This window comes from Bactrocera neohumeralis, chromosome 4 (assembly GCF_024586455.1).
Source record: "Bactrocera neohumeralis isolate Rockhampton chromosome 4, APGP_CSIRO_Bneo_wtdbg2-racon-allhic-juicebox.fasta_v2, whole genome shotgun sequence".
Lineage (NCBI taxonomy): Eukaryota > Metazoa > Arthropoda > Insecta > Diptera > Tephritidae > Bactrocera > Bactrocera neohumeralis.
Window position 1 is genome coordinate 29,229,396 of NC_065921.1, and position 16,187 is coordinate 29,245,582.

The window sequence follows — 16,187 nt, forward strand, 5'->3', positions numbered from 1 at the left end:
TGGAGCGCGCGCACACACACTGGATCCGAGCACCTGGAGAGTCAGAACAAACATTTTCGCGCGATGTGTTCCTGTGAGTGGTGCAAGCCGAAAATGCTGAGACAGAGACGTTTGATATGATCAAGCAGGCTTACCCAGGTGTTGCTTTAGCAAGAAGTGTAGTGTTTCGGTGGCACCAGGCCTTTTTGGAGGGCCGGGAAGAGTGAATCCAAAGTGAAAACGATGCTCATTGTCTTTTTTGACATTAAAGGCATCGTCCACCATGAATTAGTTCCTCCTAGATAAACCGTCAACGCCAAGTTTTTCGTGGAAGTCCTCTAGAGATTCAATCGAAGGGTCAATTGGGTCCGACAAGCCATCGTAGCCGATTGGAAGTTGCACTACGACAACGCCCTGGCTCACATCGCCTTTCTTGGGAACAGTCACTTAACCAAGGCCGGCATCCCAACGCTTTCGCAGCCGCCTTACAACACAGATGTGACCCGCCCGAATTTTTTTGTTTCTTTGCCTGAAAGGGCCGATGAAAGGGGATCCAAGCAGCATGCACCTCCCATTTTGAATGTTCTTAAAGAATTGTAACAATTGGTTCAATAAATTTTTTTATATCGACTCAGTCCTATTACTTTCCGGACAAATCCTGTATCCATAGAGATTCCCAATTGACTTTTTGAGGATGTGAGAATCGAGAACGGTGCTCACTTGAAAAATTTTGTTTAAAGAAAAAAATTATTCAAACTCATTGCTGACGCCTTGAAACCAAGCTTTTATTTTTCTTTTCTATAATTATTTGTTAAATTTCCACATTTAAAAAACAAAAAACATGAAAAACAGCATAGAAAAAGCATTTTTTCACTCTAACCGTTAAGCAACAGCGCTTGTAAGTGTGTTGCCAAGAACGCCAAGGGTGAGACATCCGACACCGGCTATTGAGCAACGCCTCGCACTAGACATAACCACTCAAATTTTAACGAATTATGGCGTAACAGCGTTGACGCACTCGTAACAATCAACATGTGACACGCTGTTTGTCTAACATTTCGTAATAAATGCCTAACAATAACAACACACACACACACACACTCATGCAAATGTGGGAATGTTGTGTGCAAAAGGTGGTTACGCGCGTGGCAGCTGACCATAACGGCATGCATGTGTGAGCTGGTGTGTGTGTGTGTGTGTGTTTGAACACAATATACTTTGCTGAAATGGTTTCATAATAGCTGCTACTCCCCCTGCCACGCCGCCACTACGCAAAACCAGCACTGCGGCCCGCCAAAACAGCACGTCCCTGTGTCCAAGCGGCCTTAGGCGCTGTGCCACCATTTCTATTTTGTCCAAATAAAATGGGTCATTCAACAAGTCATAGATGGAAGCCGCAAAATGAGTTGTTTCAAAGAACATTAAATGAAAAACAAATATATACAAACGCACCCAAATGGTTTCAGCGTCCATCGACATACATGTGTGTGAGTGTATATGTATGTGTAGGGGCTTGTGTACAGCAAAAAAAAAAAAATGTACTACAATCGAGATATAAGCTACAAGCATCTGCCTGGCCCACAAATATCGCAAAAAGTGATTCATTATATGAGTACATTATTGATTTACACACACATACACACATTCAAATATACATTGAGCGAAAAAAACAGAACTGCTCCACCTTAGCAATGCAAACAATTGGACAACTCTTCAGGTTTAATAATATAAATAATTGCCATAGAAAACATTGCAGAGAAAATGGCGAATTCCACTTTAATCTCAATGCGGGGGCGGCAAAGGAGGAGACACACATATTTAAGTATGGATGTATTTGCGTGCATTGCAGTTTAGCGACTCGTGTATAACGGTACATGCAAAGCCAACCGTAGCCGATCAGTGTCGACTCTCGTCTCGTGGCGTGCGCAGGAGCTGGTGAAAGAGAGAGGAACGGCAGGTGGCGAGCAATATGGTCAACAGCGCGCACGGTCGAGGCGGTCGGTTGGTGGTGGCCGAGTGAATTATGTTATTGAATTAAAGTTGAGTTGATTGTGACCACAGTATCCTTAATATGATAGCCATCCCTGTGGCAATAGCAACGCGTCGCAACACACTTCACCATGCAATCCCAACTTGTTGCTGTTATTGTTATTTAGGAGTGGGTACATAGTTTTTACATATTTTGTGGACAATAACCAGCACAAGTAGGCAATACGAGGAAGGTCCGAAGAGCGCTTAGCACGCAAAAGAAAAAGAAAAATATTGGGTTGGGTTTAGTTTAGTATCTCATTTTCATTGCTTATTCCTCTTAAATGCCTGCACGGATTTTTTTAAATTTATATAGCACGGATAGCCAATGAATTAAACTTTGGTTTAAATGTAAATTTATTGTTAAATGTTAATTTGTTTTTTAGATATAAGTAAGCAAAAAACGCACATTTTCACATTTGCTCAAATAATGGCTCTCTTCTTTTGAGGTTTTTGTTGCACTGCTTGCAAAAAATTTAACCAATTTAACACACACACATTCTTTGAAATATATTTAATTGAATTAATGATAAATTATGAATTTTAAGTTGCAATTTTATGTACAATTTAATAAATAAAAAAGCTTTCAATTACGTGTTATACCGTTCTTTGAAATGTAAGCAAAATTACTGAATATGAACTGTCAAACGACGAAGAAAATAAGCACAAAAGGAAGACAGTAATAACCCAACGAATCAAAATGGTAGGTTTTATATACATTTGGGTTACTTGACATAGGACTCGTTTCGGATCGATGGTTGTAAGTATTAACACATGTGAAAAGGGGTGGGGTGGGGTGGGGTGGCGTGGTAGGATGGCTCCTTAAGGCCACGCTCAATTAAGGTTATGCTATATATTTTAATAATGGAGTAATACGTTAGTATTATGGAAAAAATGTTGGTTGGGTTACTTCTGTATTAACGGTATATTGATTTCAATGGAATTCAAATTTTTATTATACTATATTCGCGTGCCTTATTTAAAACGTGTTTTTACAATTGGGAATTTTAAATCAAATTAAATAAAATCACTTTATAATGATGTCAAATAACCAATCAGGTAAATATAATACGTTATTTAGCTCTCTGAAAAGTGGGCAATATATTACGTCCATATAACGAAAATTTGGAATAAAAAATCGCGCGAAAAAATGAAAATTTTCGCCTGCGGCGCTTGTTTCAATGTAATATATTATACTGAAAAATATTGAAAATTTGAAATAAAAAATCGCGCGATTTTTTATTCCAAATTTTCGCCTGCGGCGCTTTTCAGGGAGCTTTGAAATTTTCTTTGAAAACAGTATTATATAAAATAATATATAATTTTTTCAAAGATGATGATATTGCATCCACGAGCGCTGCAGCAGTAATGTGTCGTGATGCTACTACAATACAGCAGTGGAATGTAGTGAAAATGGTGAAATACTTGGGCTCACATGAATTATGTGTAGCATTTGCTGAGGTATACGGCCTGTTGCCAAAAAGTCGGCTTTCTGCCATTCACAAAACGCAAATGGCATTGCACAAACGCCCTCCATTAGGGTACTTCAAATGCTCTAGGGGCAATTGTAGGTCGAAGTCCCTTATTTCAAGGGCAGCGGGCACGTGGTTTGAAGGCGTCAAACTAAGCTTTCCCCAGGTGTTTTACCTGATGTATTGTTTTGCCCACCGATTTACGCGGGAAGATATTTATAGGGAGGACTATGCGAGCGTTGAAAAGAAATTCTCATCTGCCACTATCTCCGACTGGTATAGCTACTGCAGGGAAGCAGTAGTTATATTTCAGTTAGACCACCAAGAATTCAAAGGGAAGATTGGTGGTCCAGGAAAGGTAGTGCAGATTGACGAAAGTAAATTCGGAAAACGCAAATACAACAAAGGTAATAATAATAATTTATATATAATGCAATTATGTTTATTCAAATACTTTTCTTTTTTTTTCAGGAAGACGCGTAGAAGGGCATTGGGTCCTGGGTATGATAGAGGATGGCAGTGAGGACCTCAGACTGGAGGTATGCCCGGACAACGTACGTTCCGCTGAGGTCCTCATCCCTCTTATTCGCAAAAATGTTCGAGAAGGAACAACTATAAAAACAGACTTTTGGCGGGCATACGAATGCCTCCCTGAATATGGTTACATCCATAAAAAGGTTAACCATAGTGACCCTGCCAATCCCTTTATCGCCGAGGATGGCACAAACACACAAAGAATTGAGTCTCATTGGCGTGTGGTAAAGAGATTTTTTTACAAAGACAACTACAATAATCCGGCAAACTTTGCTGATGTTATAGTAGAGTTTTTATGGAGGCGGGAAATGCAAAAAAAAAATGCAGATCCATTTAATGCTTTACTGGCTGTTATTAAATACGTGTATAACACGAAATAAAAAAACTAAAACATACAAATGAAAACACAATTTTATTATTTAGAGGGTCTTGTTTAAATGGTTGGTTGGGTTATCTTGGTACTTCAACTACTTGTATGCATTATTACTGATACATATACAATTTTTAATTTTCAGTGTTTTTATTATTTAAATAAAGTGGATTTCCACTTTAATTCATTGAAATAATAAAAATACTAAACATAGAGTCACTCTATGTGTAAAAATACATAAATTTTATAATAATTACTGAAAATTGTTTCGAAAAACTACGATTTTACACCATTTTCAGGAGGCTGCCCTAGAGCCCCGTGGTCCTAGGGGGGAAGGGCTATTATTGCTCCATTCATTATTCAAAGCCCCCAGCCCCCTCCCTTTGCGCAAAACCTCTTCAAAATGAGATACTATACTAAACATTCCCCAAAATATTAACTCGACACAATGCCCCGCAATGCTGAAACTTTTTTAATCAGTCTAAAAAAGACGACTTCTGGACGCAAAGTAGGGGACGACAATAAACTCCTCATTCAAATGAAATTTCGGTCTGGCGAGTAACTTTTCCAAGCTTGGAAACAAAAGGTAATTCGACTGATATAGCTGTGGTGACGAAGCTTGAGCACAAATGTTGTAATTCTTCAGGATCACTTTTTTCGCCAAATGGATTCGTCTTTTTTTGCAATTCGGCATGAAATCGTCCCAATATATCGGATTAATAGAGCCCTGTAAGTGTGTTGCCCTTCTCCAAGTAATCGTTGTAGATCTTCTTTTTCTTTTTTTTTACTGGGTATAGCCGAGTTAGCGTGCCAATCGTTTCTTCTTTCAGCAATTTGGCGCCAATTCGAGATGCCAAGTGCAGGTGGGTCCTTCTCCAACGGAGTGAAGGTCTTCTTCTACCTCTGATTCCCCGTTGGGTTCGGGGGAGAAACCGAATATACCCGTGGTAAGGCATGCCTGTCGCAAGAGACGACTAATATCCTGGCCACCAGTCCAGAGCCGTATGGATGCTCAACTGGTAGTAGCTTCGGCTACGAGGTCTGACCGAAGACTTAATTCTGATACCACGGGGAGCAGTAGCCCTTGGAGGTAACTCCAATCTGCTCATTGGGTTTGGCCCTTTGTGGAGATTCGTGGTGGTTGTGATTAAAACCCAAATGCGGGAAGAACTGACCTTGTCAGTTGTCAGTTGAATGTGAGTTGCATTGCAACCGGGTGCCGGACCCAAAGCACGGCAGAGGTTTTAGATGGGCCTCGAACCCGACCAAGGTGGTTAGTGTGTCCATGCCACACTGGCAATTGGTACTGAAAATGCTTAGCATTCTCAGGGCGCTGATCAACGCATTATTTTGATCCGCTGTGTTTTGAGCGCCGTGGAGTAAGACTGTCGTCAGCAGGTACCCATGTTAAACACACAGGATGTTGTTGTCTAATGGTATGGCGCCATCGGGCGGTGATTCCAAGTTCTTAACGGACCGCCCTCGTAGTTTTTACCTTTTTTTAACATAACAAGTACAAGTAACTATTTATATGATTGTGGGGTATGCGTATGTTGTTTGCACTACACGTTCTGCCGCCTCACACCCCCTTCACTGTTGCCAATGGCAGGGCTTCATCGACGCCAGCAGTGACAATTGTATCAAAGTTGCTGCGTTAGTGGTTGTCACGTTGTTTGTTGTTGTTGTTGTTGTTGTGCGTTCTTATAACCAATTAACTGTGCGTATCTGTGTGTGTGTGCGTGTTAGTCTTAGACAGCAAGGACAGTCGGACAAGCACTCAACTCAGCTGAACGGCACACAACGCAAGGCAACGCCGCGCAACGCCGCTCAACTGCACGTCATTACGGACACGATTTCGTTGGCATTTCGCACAATCTGGCTTTCCATGTCGATTCTTTTCCAATTCATTCGCTTTGTTAATGTAGCGAAAAGACGCCAAACGTTCGTTGTTGATTTGAATTTGCTGGCGAAGAAGCCCCAACAAAGCGCTCCGGAGCAAATGCAGTTAGGGGCTGGCTATATGCAAATGTGTGTAACTACTCGTACGTATGTATATATGTTTGTTTCTGTGTAAGTATGTATGCATGAGTGGATGTATATGTAGTTCGTGCGCCATTATGAGGACGCATATCAGAAGGTGCAATCAAACGTGACAAAGAAAGTGGTTTCAGTAAGTCTGTCAATCGGTGGGACAACAACCAAAGCAAGCACACTGCAGTGGTGTAACTGTAATAGAACAAAAACTTCTCAATTTCGAGAAAAATCATTGACAGGAAGTCCACAATTTTAAATTGGTATATGTAAACATTTTGGCACCGACAGATGGCGCCCTTTTCCTTAAATAAATAAAAGTTGTTATTGAACCAGTTGATATCTGCGGTTCTACTCATTCCAAACCTACCGGTGGAATTAATTGGTCGAAAGCGTAGAAACTGGATCTTAAGATTACAGTCGGTTGCGGTAAAATTCCGATTCAACAACCCTAAGATTTTAAGTGTTACATTCGCGCAAAGGAGCACGTTTCAAACGTGTCAAAATACTGCACTATGGAAGATTACAGGATGCCTCTTGATGCTTCCGGTCAACAAAGACAACAACTCCTCTCCAAGCAGTTTCTACTTTGCATTTTTGGAGAAACCATCTCAGCTTGAAGCGAAGCCACCTTCTAGGAACATCAAGAGGCCTTTCCCTGATTACGTCGACGACATTGAACAGTACGCTGACCCGATTTCGGCCGCAACTAACTTTAGACAAGTACTGGCCACCATTCACAGCGGATCCATCAACACCTTCAGTGACCACCTTTAAGTTAATGGCGTACTTGGAGTCAAACCACCACTGCAGGCGAAGCTCAAGTTGGCCGAAAAATCTATAATGATCCTTGCGCTACTTCGTTCTGGATACTTAAGCTGGTTAAACTCCTGCTTATCCAGAATCGAACCCGACATATCAAATATATATCACCTCTAAGCATGCCTTTCGACCTTGGGCCTGCCATTAGATGACTTCGATGAAAACCAACCCGAACCTTACGATCCAAACGGGTACTAGATAACCGCTAAAATAATAACAAAAATCTATTCCAAATTTAGAGAAGATATCTTGCCAAATAAAAAGTTCAAGAAGTCAAGGACTTCACCGATCTATCACTTTGTATGGCAACTATGTCCCACAAGGGTAGTATCTGATCACTTTTGATATGTACAAACTACAACATAATCTAGTTATAAGTTTCGACAGCCGAGCGGCGACACTAGCACCGAACACGCTAACTGTGCTATTAAAGGAGTGTCGGTCCTTACTAGAAGTAGCAAGAGAAACTGCAAGGCCGACGAGCTAGCAAGAAGGAGCACCCGTGCTTCGCTCACATCAAAATGATATCGAGTTGGAGGTCCATTGGCGTCTTGCGTTCTAGCACTGGTTCTATGCGCTTAGCAGACGTTGGGCAACGACCCGCTCCCGCGCGTCTGCAAAATCACTTTGGCTTATGGTAGATCGTAGAAGATATTCGAAACTACTTAACGTTAGCAAAGTTCAGCTTTCTGCAATAGTAAGGCTAAAAATCTGGACGGACGCACGTTGTCAAATTTGTATGGATGAGGATGACGTGGGAACATTCAGACACTTTCTTGTGCAGCCTTTGCAAGGCTAAGGATGAAAAATTTCCACAGTCTCATCTTCGGCGAATCAGAAGACATAGCCGAAACTGGCATTAGCAGTCTCAACAAATTTGTGATAGGCTCAAAGCGCTTTGTCGATTTGTAGAGTTTTAGATAACACAACAGTTCGGCGTTCTCTAAGCTGTCCAAGTGGGATCCGTGTTAGGATCGTTCCCTTAACCTAACTTAACCACGATTGGAAGAGAACTAAGTTCTTAAAATGTCTCTATGGCCTCAACCAACCCATAGCAAAATCTACAGTGCGGATATTTGAGTTTCGGAGGAAAGGATAGGTTTCAGAGTCAAATTTATTTATAATACCACATTTGTGTAATTTATAAGAACTTATATATTCGCAGGCTTTAAAGACATATCCGATCTTTGTGTTTAAAGATGAATTATTTGTAGCAAAGTTTTTAATCTTTTTGGGTTCGCAATTTTCAAAAAATCCCTGATTTTGTTGGCCGTTTATGACATTTGTGAATTTTCACTGACGCTTTATGTCGCACCCCGATAGATACTCGATAAAGATTCTCGATCGATTCATTGTATTACGATATTTCATCGACGTGACGGAAACTGTAGTGTTAAACACTAATCATAGTTATATTAGATCTGCTCGACGCCTACGCCCTTGAGTCAACCGAGTTGTACGGCAACGATACATGCTGCAACGGATATTTCAGAGCTGACGTGGGTACAAATGATTATACGATTTCTGCTTAAAAGCACATATTATCAACCCACGCGGATTGGAAACGGCTTTAAATAAATGCCAACTGTCTGAACTACATTCGCAAAAGACCCACCTTTATACTGAAATTCTGTATAGTGTTTATTTGCATGTGTGTAAAAAGGGACAATTATGCCAGTATAAAATTAATCTTTTCCTGGAATGAGTGGAAGTAGTGGAAGTTTTAAGCGATAGCATAAATTACTGTATTTTTTCTAATAAAAAAATTATGAATAGATACAACGTTGCTCTTGTAATGTATGGCGAATTGTAAACTACGAGTATATCGCCTATTTTTTAAGGTGTGTACATGCGGCTGATAAAGGCATATTGAGCAAAGACCTTTTATACAAAATGTATGCATTTGTAATATGTTTGTATATGCCCCAGTAGGAAATATTGTGAATAGGAATTTATAATAATTTCGAGAGTAAGTTTACGACTAATTGGGCCAGCAGTAAAATCAAGAATAGAGCTTCGGGTTCCATCACAGGGTACTTAGTACTCCGCAGTTCTTACTAAGTGTATCCAGTTTTCTTTCTTAGTTAGAAGGATTCCTCACTTTACTAGTGTTCCGGTTGAGCAAAATTATTAGAAACACCTCTGTAATTAGCACTTCTTAGTCTAATTCTGGCTATGACGGCTCCGGTTGAGTGAGCTCGCAGCATTTAGCGGTAACACCCGGCTCCAATAAAGGTAGGTAAGTAGAGTGTATGTCTGACGACGCACCTAGGACCATAATGAAACCAGCGGCACAAAAATCACTCTCGGTCCATAATGTGCCATCTGAACCACCCTATGCTTCTAATAAAGTTCATTAATACAAAAAGCTTTATATGTGCCACAACCGAAGCGTCATCAAGAAACCTTCGTCCGATAGTTGCAACTATTCAGAAAGTCTTGCACTCGCATAGCAGGTGTTTTATTGTCGGTTCTCCTTCACCTCCTGACAGTTTCTACAATAGTTATTGCAGAGTGTTCCCAGTCTACTGGCTTATCTGTCAATTAGACAGTGACTTGTTGGCACTCCTACTAAAATTATATGTCATACCTTTTGAACTTTAATAGACGGCCCATATTCCATTCACTTTGAGCAAGTTTGCGATTGACTTCACCGAGACTCTGCTATATTTACAAAATGTTTGTCGATTAAAGGTCTACAAGTACGAGTAGCTAAAGGCAATAAAAAAACCCCTTTTATCTGAGTATAATTGTAGCATGGTGCGTGCTTCACGGTGTCGCTATGTCCTGGAACCTAATGCAAGTTTATCGCGAAATAGAATGTTAGATCCACTAAGAGATCGAAGCATTCCTTCTCTACCTTTGATGAAGCTAAAATTTCCTTGTTGAGAGAAATTCTTGTCAGAACTTCCTGTTGCTTGGAAGAGCAGTGGTCTGGTAGAACAAAAGGTGATTCTTCAAATTTTGCTGAAAAGACAACACACTACCACAGACCACGAATAACACACCCACTATTTTCTGGAAGGGAAGAGACCTAATTTAAATTCAATTCTATAGCATTATCCGTGGTCTTAGGTAGAAACGGGAACTTACTAAGTATCTTAGAATGCTTATTATTACAGCGCACTAATAGGAAGGATTCCCTCGGTCTAAGAGCTGAGTTCGCTATACTTATCATTCATATGGATTTAGACACAGTAAGAATCTCGATCATACATAGTATAAAGAATTTTAACACTTGAACCCTGAAAGCTGTCAAGGTATGTATATAACTGCTAGGACCATGTTGAGAAGACTTTTTACTTCTTCTTCTTCTTAATTGGCGTGACACCGTACGCGATTATAGCCGAGTTAACAACAGCGCGCCAGGCGTTTCTTCTTTTCGCTACGTGGCACCAATTGGATATTCCAAGCGTAGCCAGGTCATTCTCCACCTGGTCTTTCGAAGTCCATTCAGAGCTGGAGCGTTTTCGTCCATTCGGACATGACCTAGCCAGCGTAGCCGCTGTCTTTTAATTTGCTGAACTATGTCAATGTCGTCGTATATCTCGTGCAGCTCATCGTTCCATCGAATGCGATATTCGCCGTGGGCAACACGCAAAGGACCATAAATCTTTCGCAGAACTTTTCTCTCGAAAACCCGCAACGTCGACTGATCAGTTGTTGACATCGTCCAAGCCTCTGCACCATATATTAGGACGGGAATTATGAGTGACTTATAGGTTTTGGTTTTTGTTTGTCGAGAGAGGACTTTGCTTCTCAATTGGCTACTCAGTCCGAAGTAGCCCCTGTTGGCAAAAGTTATCCTGCGTTGGATTTCAACTTCTTTCTTTTTACTCCTTCTTTGATTCAATAAATGTTACCGAAAGAAGTGTCAAAACAACTTCAACGGAATGGTCGCCAATTTAGCCGAGGAACTCGCTGCGTATGTTCGACGAGTCCGCAAGCTCAATATTTCATTAACAAAAAACGGTAATGCAATTGCAAATTCCCAAGGGGGAAAAGTACTTGCACACGCACACAAATGAATAAACATGTACATACCTGTTGCTAGCAAAAGTATAAAAACTAGGAATCCACAAAAGAAATGAGTGGGGAGCAGAAAACTGAAAATGTCGCAATATTATCCATTAGCAAAGTGGGAAGCATGGAAATTGCATCAAAACAAATACATAGAGACGCCAACAAATGTTAGCTTATAGTCTCTGTACATATACACATACAGGTGCAACTCAGAAAGTAACGGTAAATTGGAAATTTCAAAGAGATGTTATGAAAGGTTCTTTGAGTTGCCACCAAATGGAGCGTAAGCAGTTAAGTTATAGAGCAGCAAGGATGATGGAAAAAATTGGAATTACTTGCAGGTTCAGCACGATAAGGCGTCATAAATCCTTAGCGGACTAAGAAATACTCTTATTTATTTAATGAATTCTGGGCCTAGTAAGAACTACCGCAACATGGTAGTCTTCAAGGTTCATCAGAATAAGCTTTGTTCGAAAGCATTTTACATTATAGATAGATAGAAAAAAATTGAGGTTTTGCACTGCAACCTGTGGTCTATTGGGTTCTCTCCTATATCACATAAGGTCACAAAGGTCGAGCACTCTGAATAATTCCAGGAGCTTGCTGGGCGCGACTTTCCAACCGTTGAAACTGGCCAGCTATGGAAAAGTTAACCAGCTTAATCCGACTACAATAAGGCTACAATAAATGGATAGCCCCAGCTTAACAACGATGGAAAGATCCTTCTTCTCTTCTTCTTAATTGGCGTAGACACCGCTTACGCGATTATAGCCGAGTTAACAACAGCGCGCCAATCGTTTCTTCTTTTCGCTACGTGGCGCCAATTGGATATTCCAAGCGTAGCCATGTCCTTCTCCACTTGGTCCTTCCAACGGAGTGGAGGTCTTCCTCTTCCTCTGCTTCCCCCGGCGGGTACTGCGTCGAATACTTTCAGAGCTGGAGTGTTTTCATCCATCCGGACAACATGACCTAGCCAGCGTAGTCGCTTTCTTTTAATTCGCTGAACTATGTCAATGTCGTCGTATATCTCGTACAACTCATCGTTCCATCGAATGCGATATTCGCCGTGGCCAATGCGCAAAAGACCATAAATCTTTTGCAGAACCTTTCTCTCGAAAACTCGTAACGTCGACTCATCGGTTGCTGTCATCGTCCAAGCCTCTGCACCATATAGCAGGACGGGAATTATGAGCGAATTATAGAGTTTGGCTTTTGTTCGTCGAGAGAGGACTTTACTTTTCCATTGCCTGCTCAGGTGCTACACCTGTTGGCAAGAGCAATCCTGCGTTGGATTTCTAGGCTGACATTGTTGGTGGTGTTAATACTGGTTCCTAAATAGACGAAATTATCTACAACTTCAAAGTTATGACTGTCAACAGTGACGTGAGAGCCAAGTCGCGAGTGCGACGACTGTTTGTTTGATGACAGGAGATATTTCGTTTTGCCCTCGTTCACTGCCAGACCCATTGGAAAGATCCACACACAGCAAAAACCCATTTACATTTCATTTCCAATTCGAACAAGCCTTGAAGTTGTTCACTCTATCTGCTTCCTGTTATCTCAATCTTCTTTAATGTGATATGTGATAATAATTGCGAAAAAAACACCTACAGCTCCAACAGAAAATCGAGGTCAAGTTCAAGATATTTTATTTTAAAGGTCAGTATCGCCTCCTCTTTCAGTTTGCGATAAATATCGAAAGAATACGTGGGGCAGTCATCTAAATTCTGGAGTTTTTCCGACTGATGTATTTTTATTGAAACTGTCAACTTGGTGACATACCTAAAAATTATTTGTAGAATATGTTTTGTCAACACAATAGCAACATAGTGGCGATTTCCGTGCGAACGCGTTGTTTTTAAATGTGATAGAAGTTACCCGACATTTCAATCGAAGATGTCGAATGTCAGTAACTTTTTGGCGGTTGGCAAGACTACTCAGTACTTGTGATTAGTTCACCAGCGAAAAACTTTGCTTGAATTTAATATATATAGTCGGAATACTAACTGGTCACTGTTTAGTGGCGGCACACGCCCGCAGAATGGGGCTGACAGTTTGAGAAGACTGCAGGAAATGTTCAGAGCAGGGCACCAGGGAAACTATAATTCCCAAGAAATTTAGTTTACTTGAGTGATCAGTAGTTCACTATGGTCCGAAGGACAGTGTAAGGGGTTCATGGAGCTTGTTACACCCTGAAAAATTAGTATTTTTCTTATTGTAGGAGTCTTTGCCAATGTCTGTGCAAAGGTCTGGTGAAGCTAACAATCTTGCTAGATGTCAATTGTCAAAGTTGTTCTGTAGAAGAAAAGTTAAAATCCTTTTGGCATTTCTTTTTTGTAACCACAGTTCCAGAGCTTTAGCCAACCAGACGAACCCAACGGAATTGAAATCGATGTCGTTAGCGGAGTATTTCCTTCTCTAATGTGTCACTTTTACAAGATTAAGTTTTAAAGACCCAGAAACTCAAACTTTTTAACACCCAGCCGAAAAAAAGTTCTAAGAAGATCCGACGTTTCCGATCCAAATTTGGTTCAGCGATGAGGCCAATATCTGTTCCTATGTCTATTTAAACAAGAAAAATTGCCGCATTTTGGGCGAAGGGCAACCTAAAGAGATTAAAGATCTGTCATTTCATCCAGAAAAAACAACGGTTTGGTGTGGTTTGTGGGCCGGTGGAATCATCGGTTCATATTTCTTCAAAAATTATGCCGGCGAGAACGTAACCGTCAAAGGCGACCGTTATCGCGCCATGATAACCGACTATTTGATGCCTGAAATTGAAGCTCGTGATCTCGGCGACATTTGTTTTAACAAGACGGCGCCACTTCCCACACATCGCATTAATCAATGGATTTATTGGAAGAAGCACCAAGATTGTGTGATATCACACCGTTAGACTTTTTCCTGTGGCTATATGTAAAGTCTATAGTCTATGCGGACAATCCCGCTTCGATTCAGGCCTAGAAGTAAAACATTACGCGTGTCATTCGCCCAGTTACCAGTCGAAATGCTCGAACGAGTCATCGAAAATTGGACTCAACCGTTGGACCATCTGAGACGTAGCCGCGGCCAACATTTGAAAGAGATAATCTTCAAAAAATAAATGCCAAAGGATGATAATAAACATTCAATATTAAATTTTAAGTCTGTGTTTTTTCTTAAAAAATGTAAGGAACCTCGAAATGGATGGTCTGGATATATACAGACGGATAGACATGGCTAAATCGATTGAGCTCTCCATAGCTCCGATAGTTCCCTTCGGGTTTTACAAACGTAGGTTACTTTTTATTTTTCAGGATTTAGCAACCATATAGGATCTAGTGAAACCAGCATACATTCAATATTGAATGAACATTTGACTGTAACCAAATTTTTCGCATTAGATCCCATACAATTTGTGCTTCGAAACACGACTATTACATCGTGATAGGTGATGAATCGTGAATTAACGCGTTTGAGCCCGAAAGTAAAAATCAGACGATTGTATGAGTGTTTCAGTTAAGCCGAATGATGGCCGTTTTTTTTTTTAATCTGAACATTCCACTAGAACAATACAGAACAGTATATTGTGGGTAATACACAACACAACAACTGCATTTTTAGCACTCAAAACACCGATTAATGAGTCAACCACCGTATAGTTCTGACTTGAACTAAGAGGTCAACGTTCGATGCGTTCAGAATGCATGTTTTGGAGATTCCTCAACTATAGTGGCAAAATTGCTTCGACAATTGGTTCAATCGCATGGTAGGACTGTACATTACTATGCCAAATATGAGCGCGATCTGTCAACCGGTTTCTTTACGGCAGCACACGCGAGTCCGTTCAAATGATTTTCATGATTAAACAGGTCTCTTTGGACATGCTTGATCGTGCGAATTCCGATGCCACATTCATGGAGAGCATTATAACTGCTGATGAGACATGAGTTTATGAGTTTGACATACAAACAAGTCAACAATCTTCGGAATGGAAGGAAAGAAAGAGCCGAAATCAAAAAACCACACCAAAGCTGCTCAAAAATCAAGGTGATGCTCATTGCTTTTTTCGATATTCGTGATTTGGTGCATCATGAATTTGTTCCGGAAGGACAGTTGGTCAATAAGTAGTTCGATTGGGCGTTATTAAGGCGTTTGCGTAAGAACATTCGTCGAAAACAGCCGAAATTGTGAAAAAACAATTCATGGATTTTACACGATGATAATGCGCCATCGCATCGAGACACGATTGTGACCGAATTTAAAGACAAAAACGCAATGAGTACCATCGATCAACCACCGAATTCACCACATTTGGCTACCTGTCTGAAATTGGCGGTCCATGGAAGCCGTTTTCAGTCGATCGAAGAGATAAAACAAAATTTGCCGAAGGAGCTGAAGGCCCGAAAAGTGCTCATGAAAGTGGTCGAGGACTGCACAATTCGTTGGCATAAGTGTATTGCATCTGGTGGTGATTACTTTGAAGGCGACAAAATAAATATTGAAGAATAATGAAATATTTTCCGTTTTCCAGGTACTTTTTTGACACAATGTAAGAGATCACTTTTTAAATATCTCGATCTTGAAAACAGCGTTGAAACAACTCATGTTTCTAGCATTTCAAGACAATTGAAAAAGTATCAAAACCGAAACAATGAACGAAATTTTCCGAAACCCAATACGAACACAACTCGTAAGCCTATATACATACATATATGCATGTATGTGCGTATATAAGCCTGTGTGTGTGGGTGCATGGAAATTAGTGCGTGTAAAAAACACAGGCGCAGAAAAACACATTGAGTAATGGGTAACAAACAATAATAACAGTAACAGCAGTAAACAACGGCAACAGCAACAACAATTGCGGTGGTATACTTTGACGATAATGAAGCGATTTTCCAGTTATGTACACCCATCAACTGCACCTTAGAAGTGAAAGCAAACAA

General features: G+C 40.6%; 2 protein-coding genes across 2 annotated transcripts in view; one reads left to right on the plus strand and one right to left on the minus strand.

The window, feature by feature from the left end:
- LOC126754997 (uncharacterized) overlaps positions 1-16,187 on the minus strand; it is a 40,708-nt gene that overhangs the window by 11,019 nt on the left and 13,502 nt on the right. The gene's annotated exons all lie outside the window — the stretch shown is intronic.
- LOC126755008 (uncharacterized) lies at positions 3,273-4,507 on the plus strand. Its single transcript, XM_050467263.1, has 2 exons — positions 3,273-3,886; positions 3,951-4,507. Exons 1-2 carry the CDS (start codon positions 3,376-3,378, stop codon positions 4,391-4,393), a joined length of 954 nt encoding a protein of 317 aa, XP_050323220.1. The 5' UTR covers positions 3,273-3,375; the 3' UTR covers positions 4,394-4,507.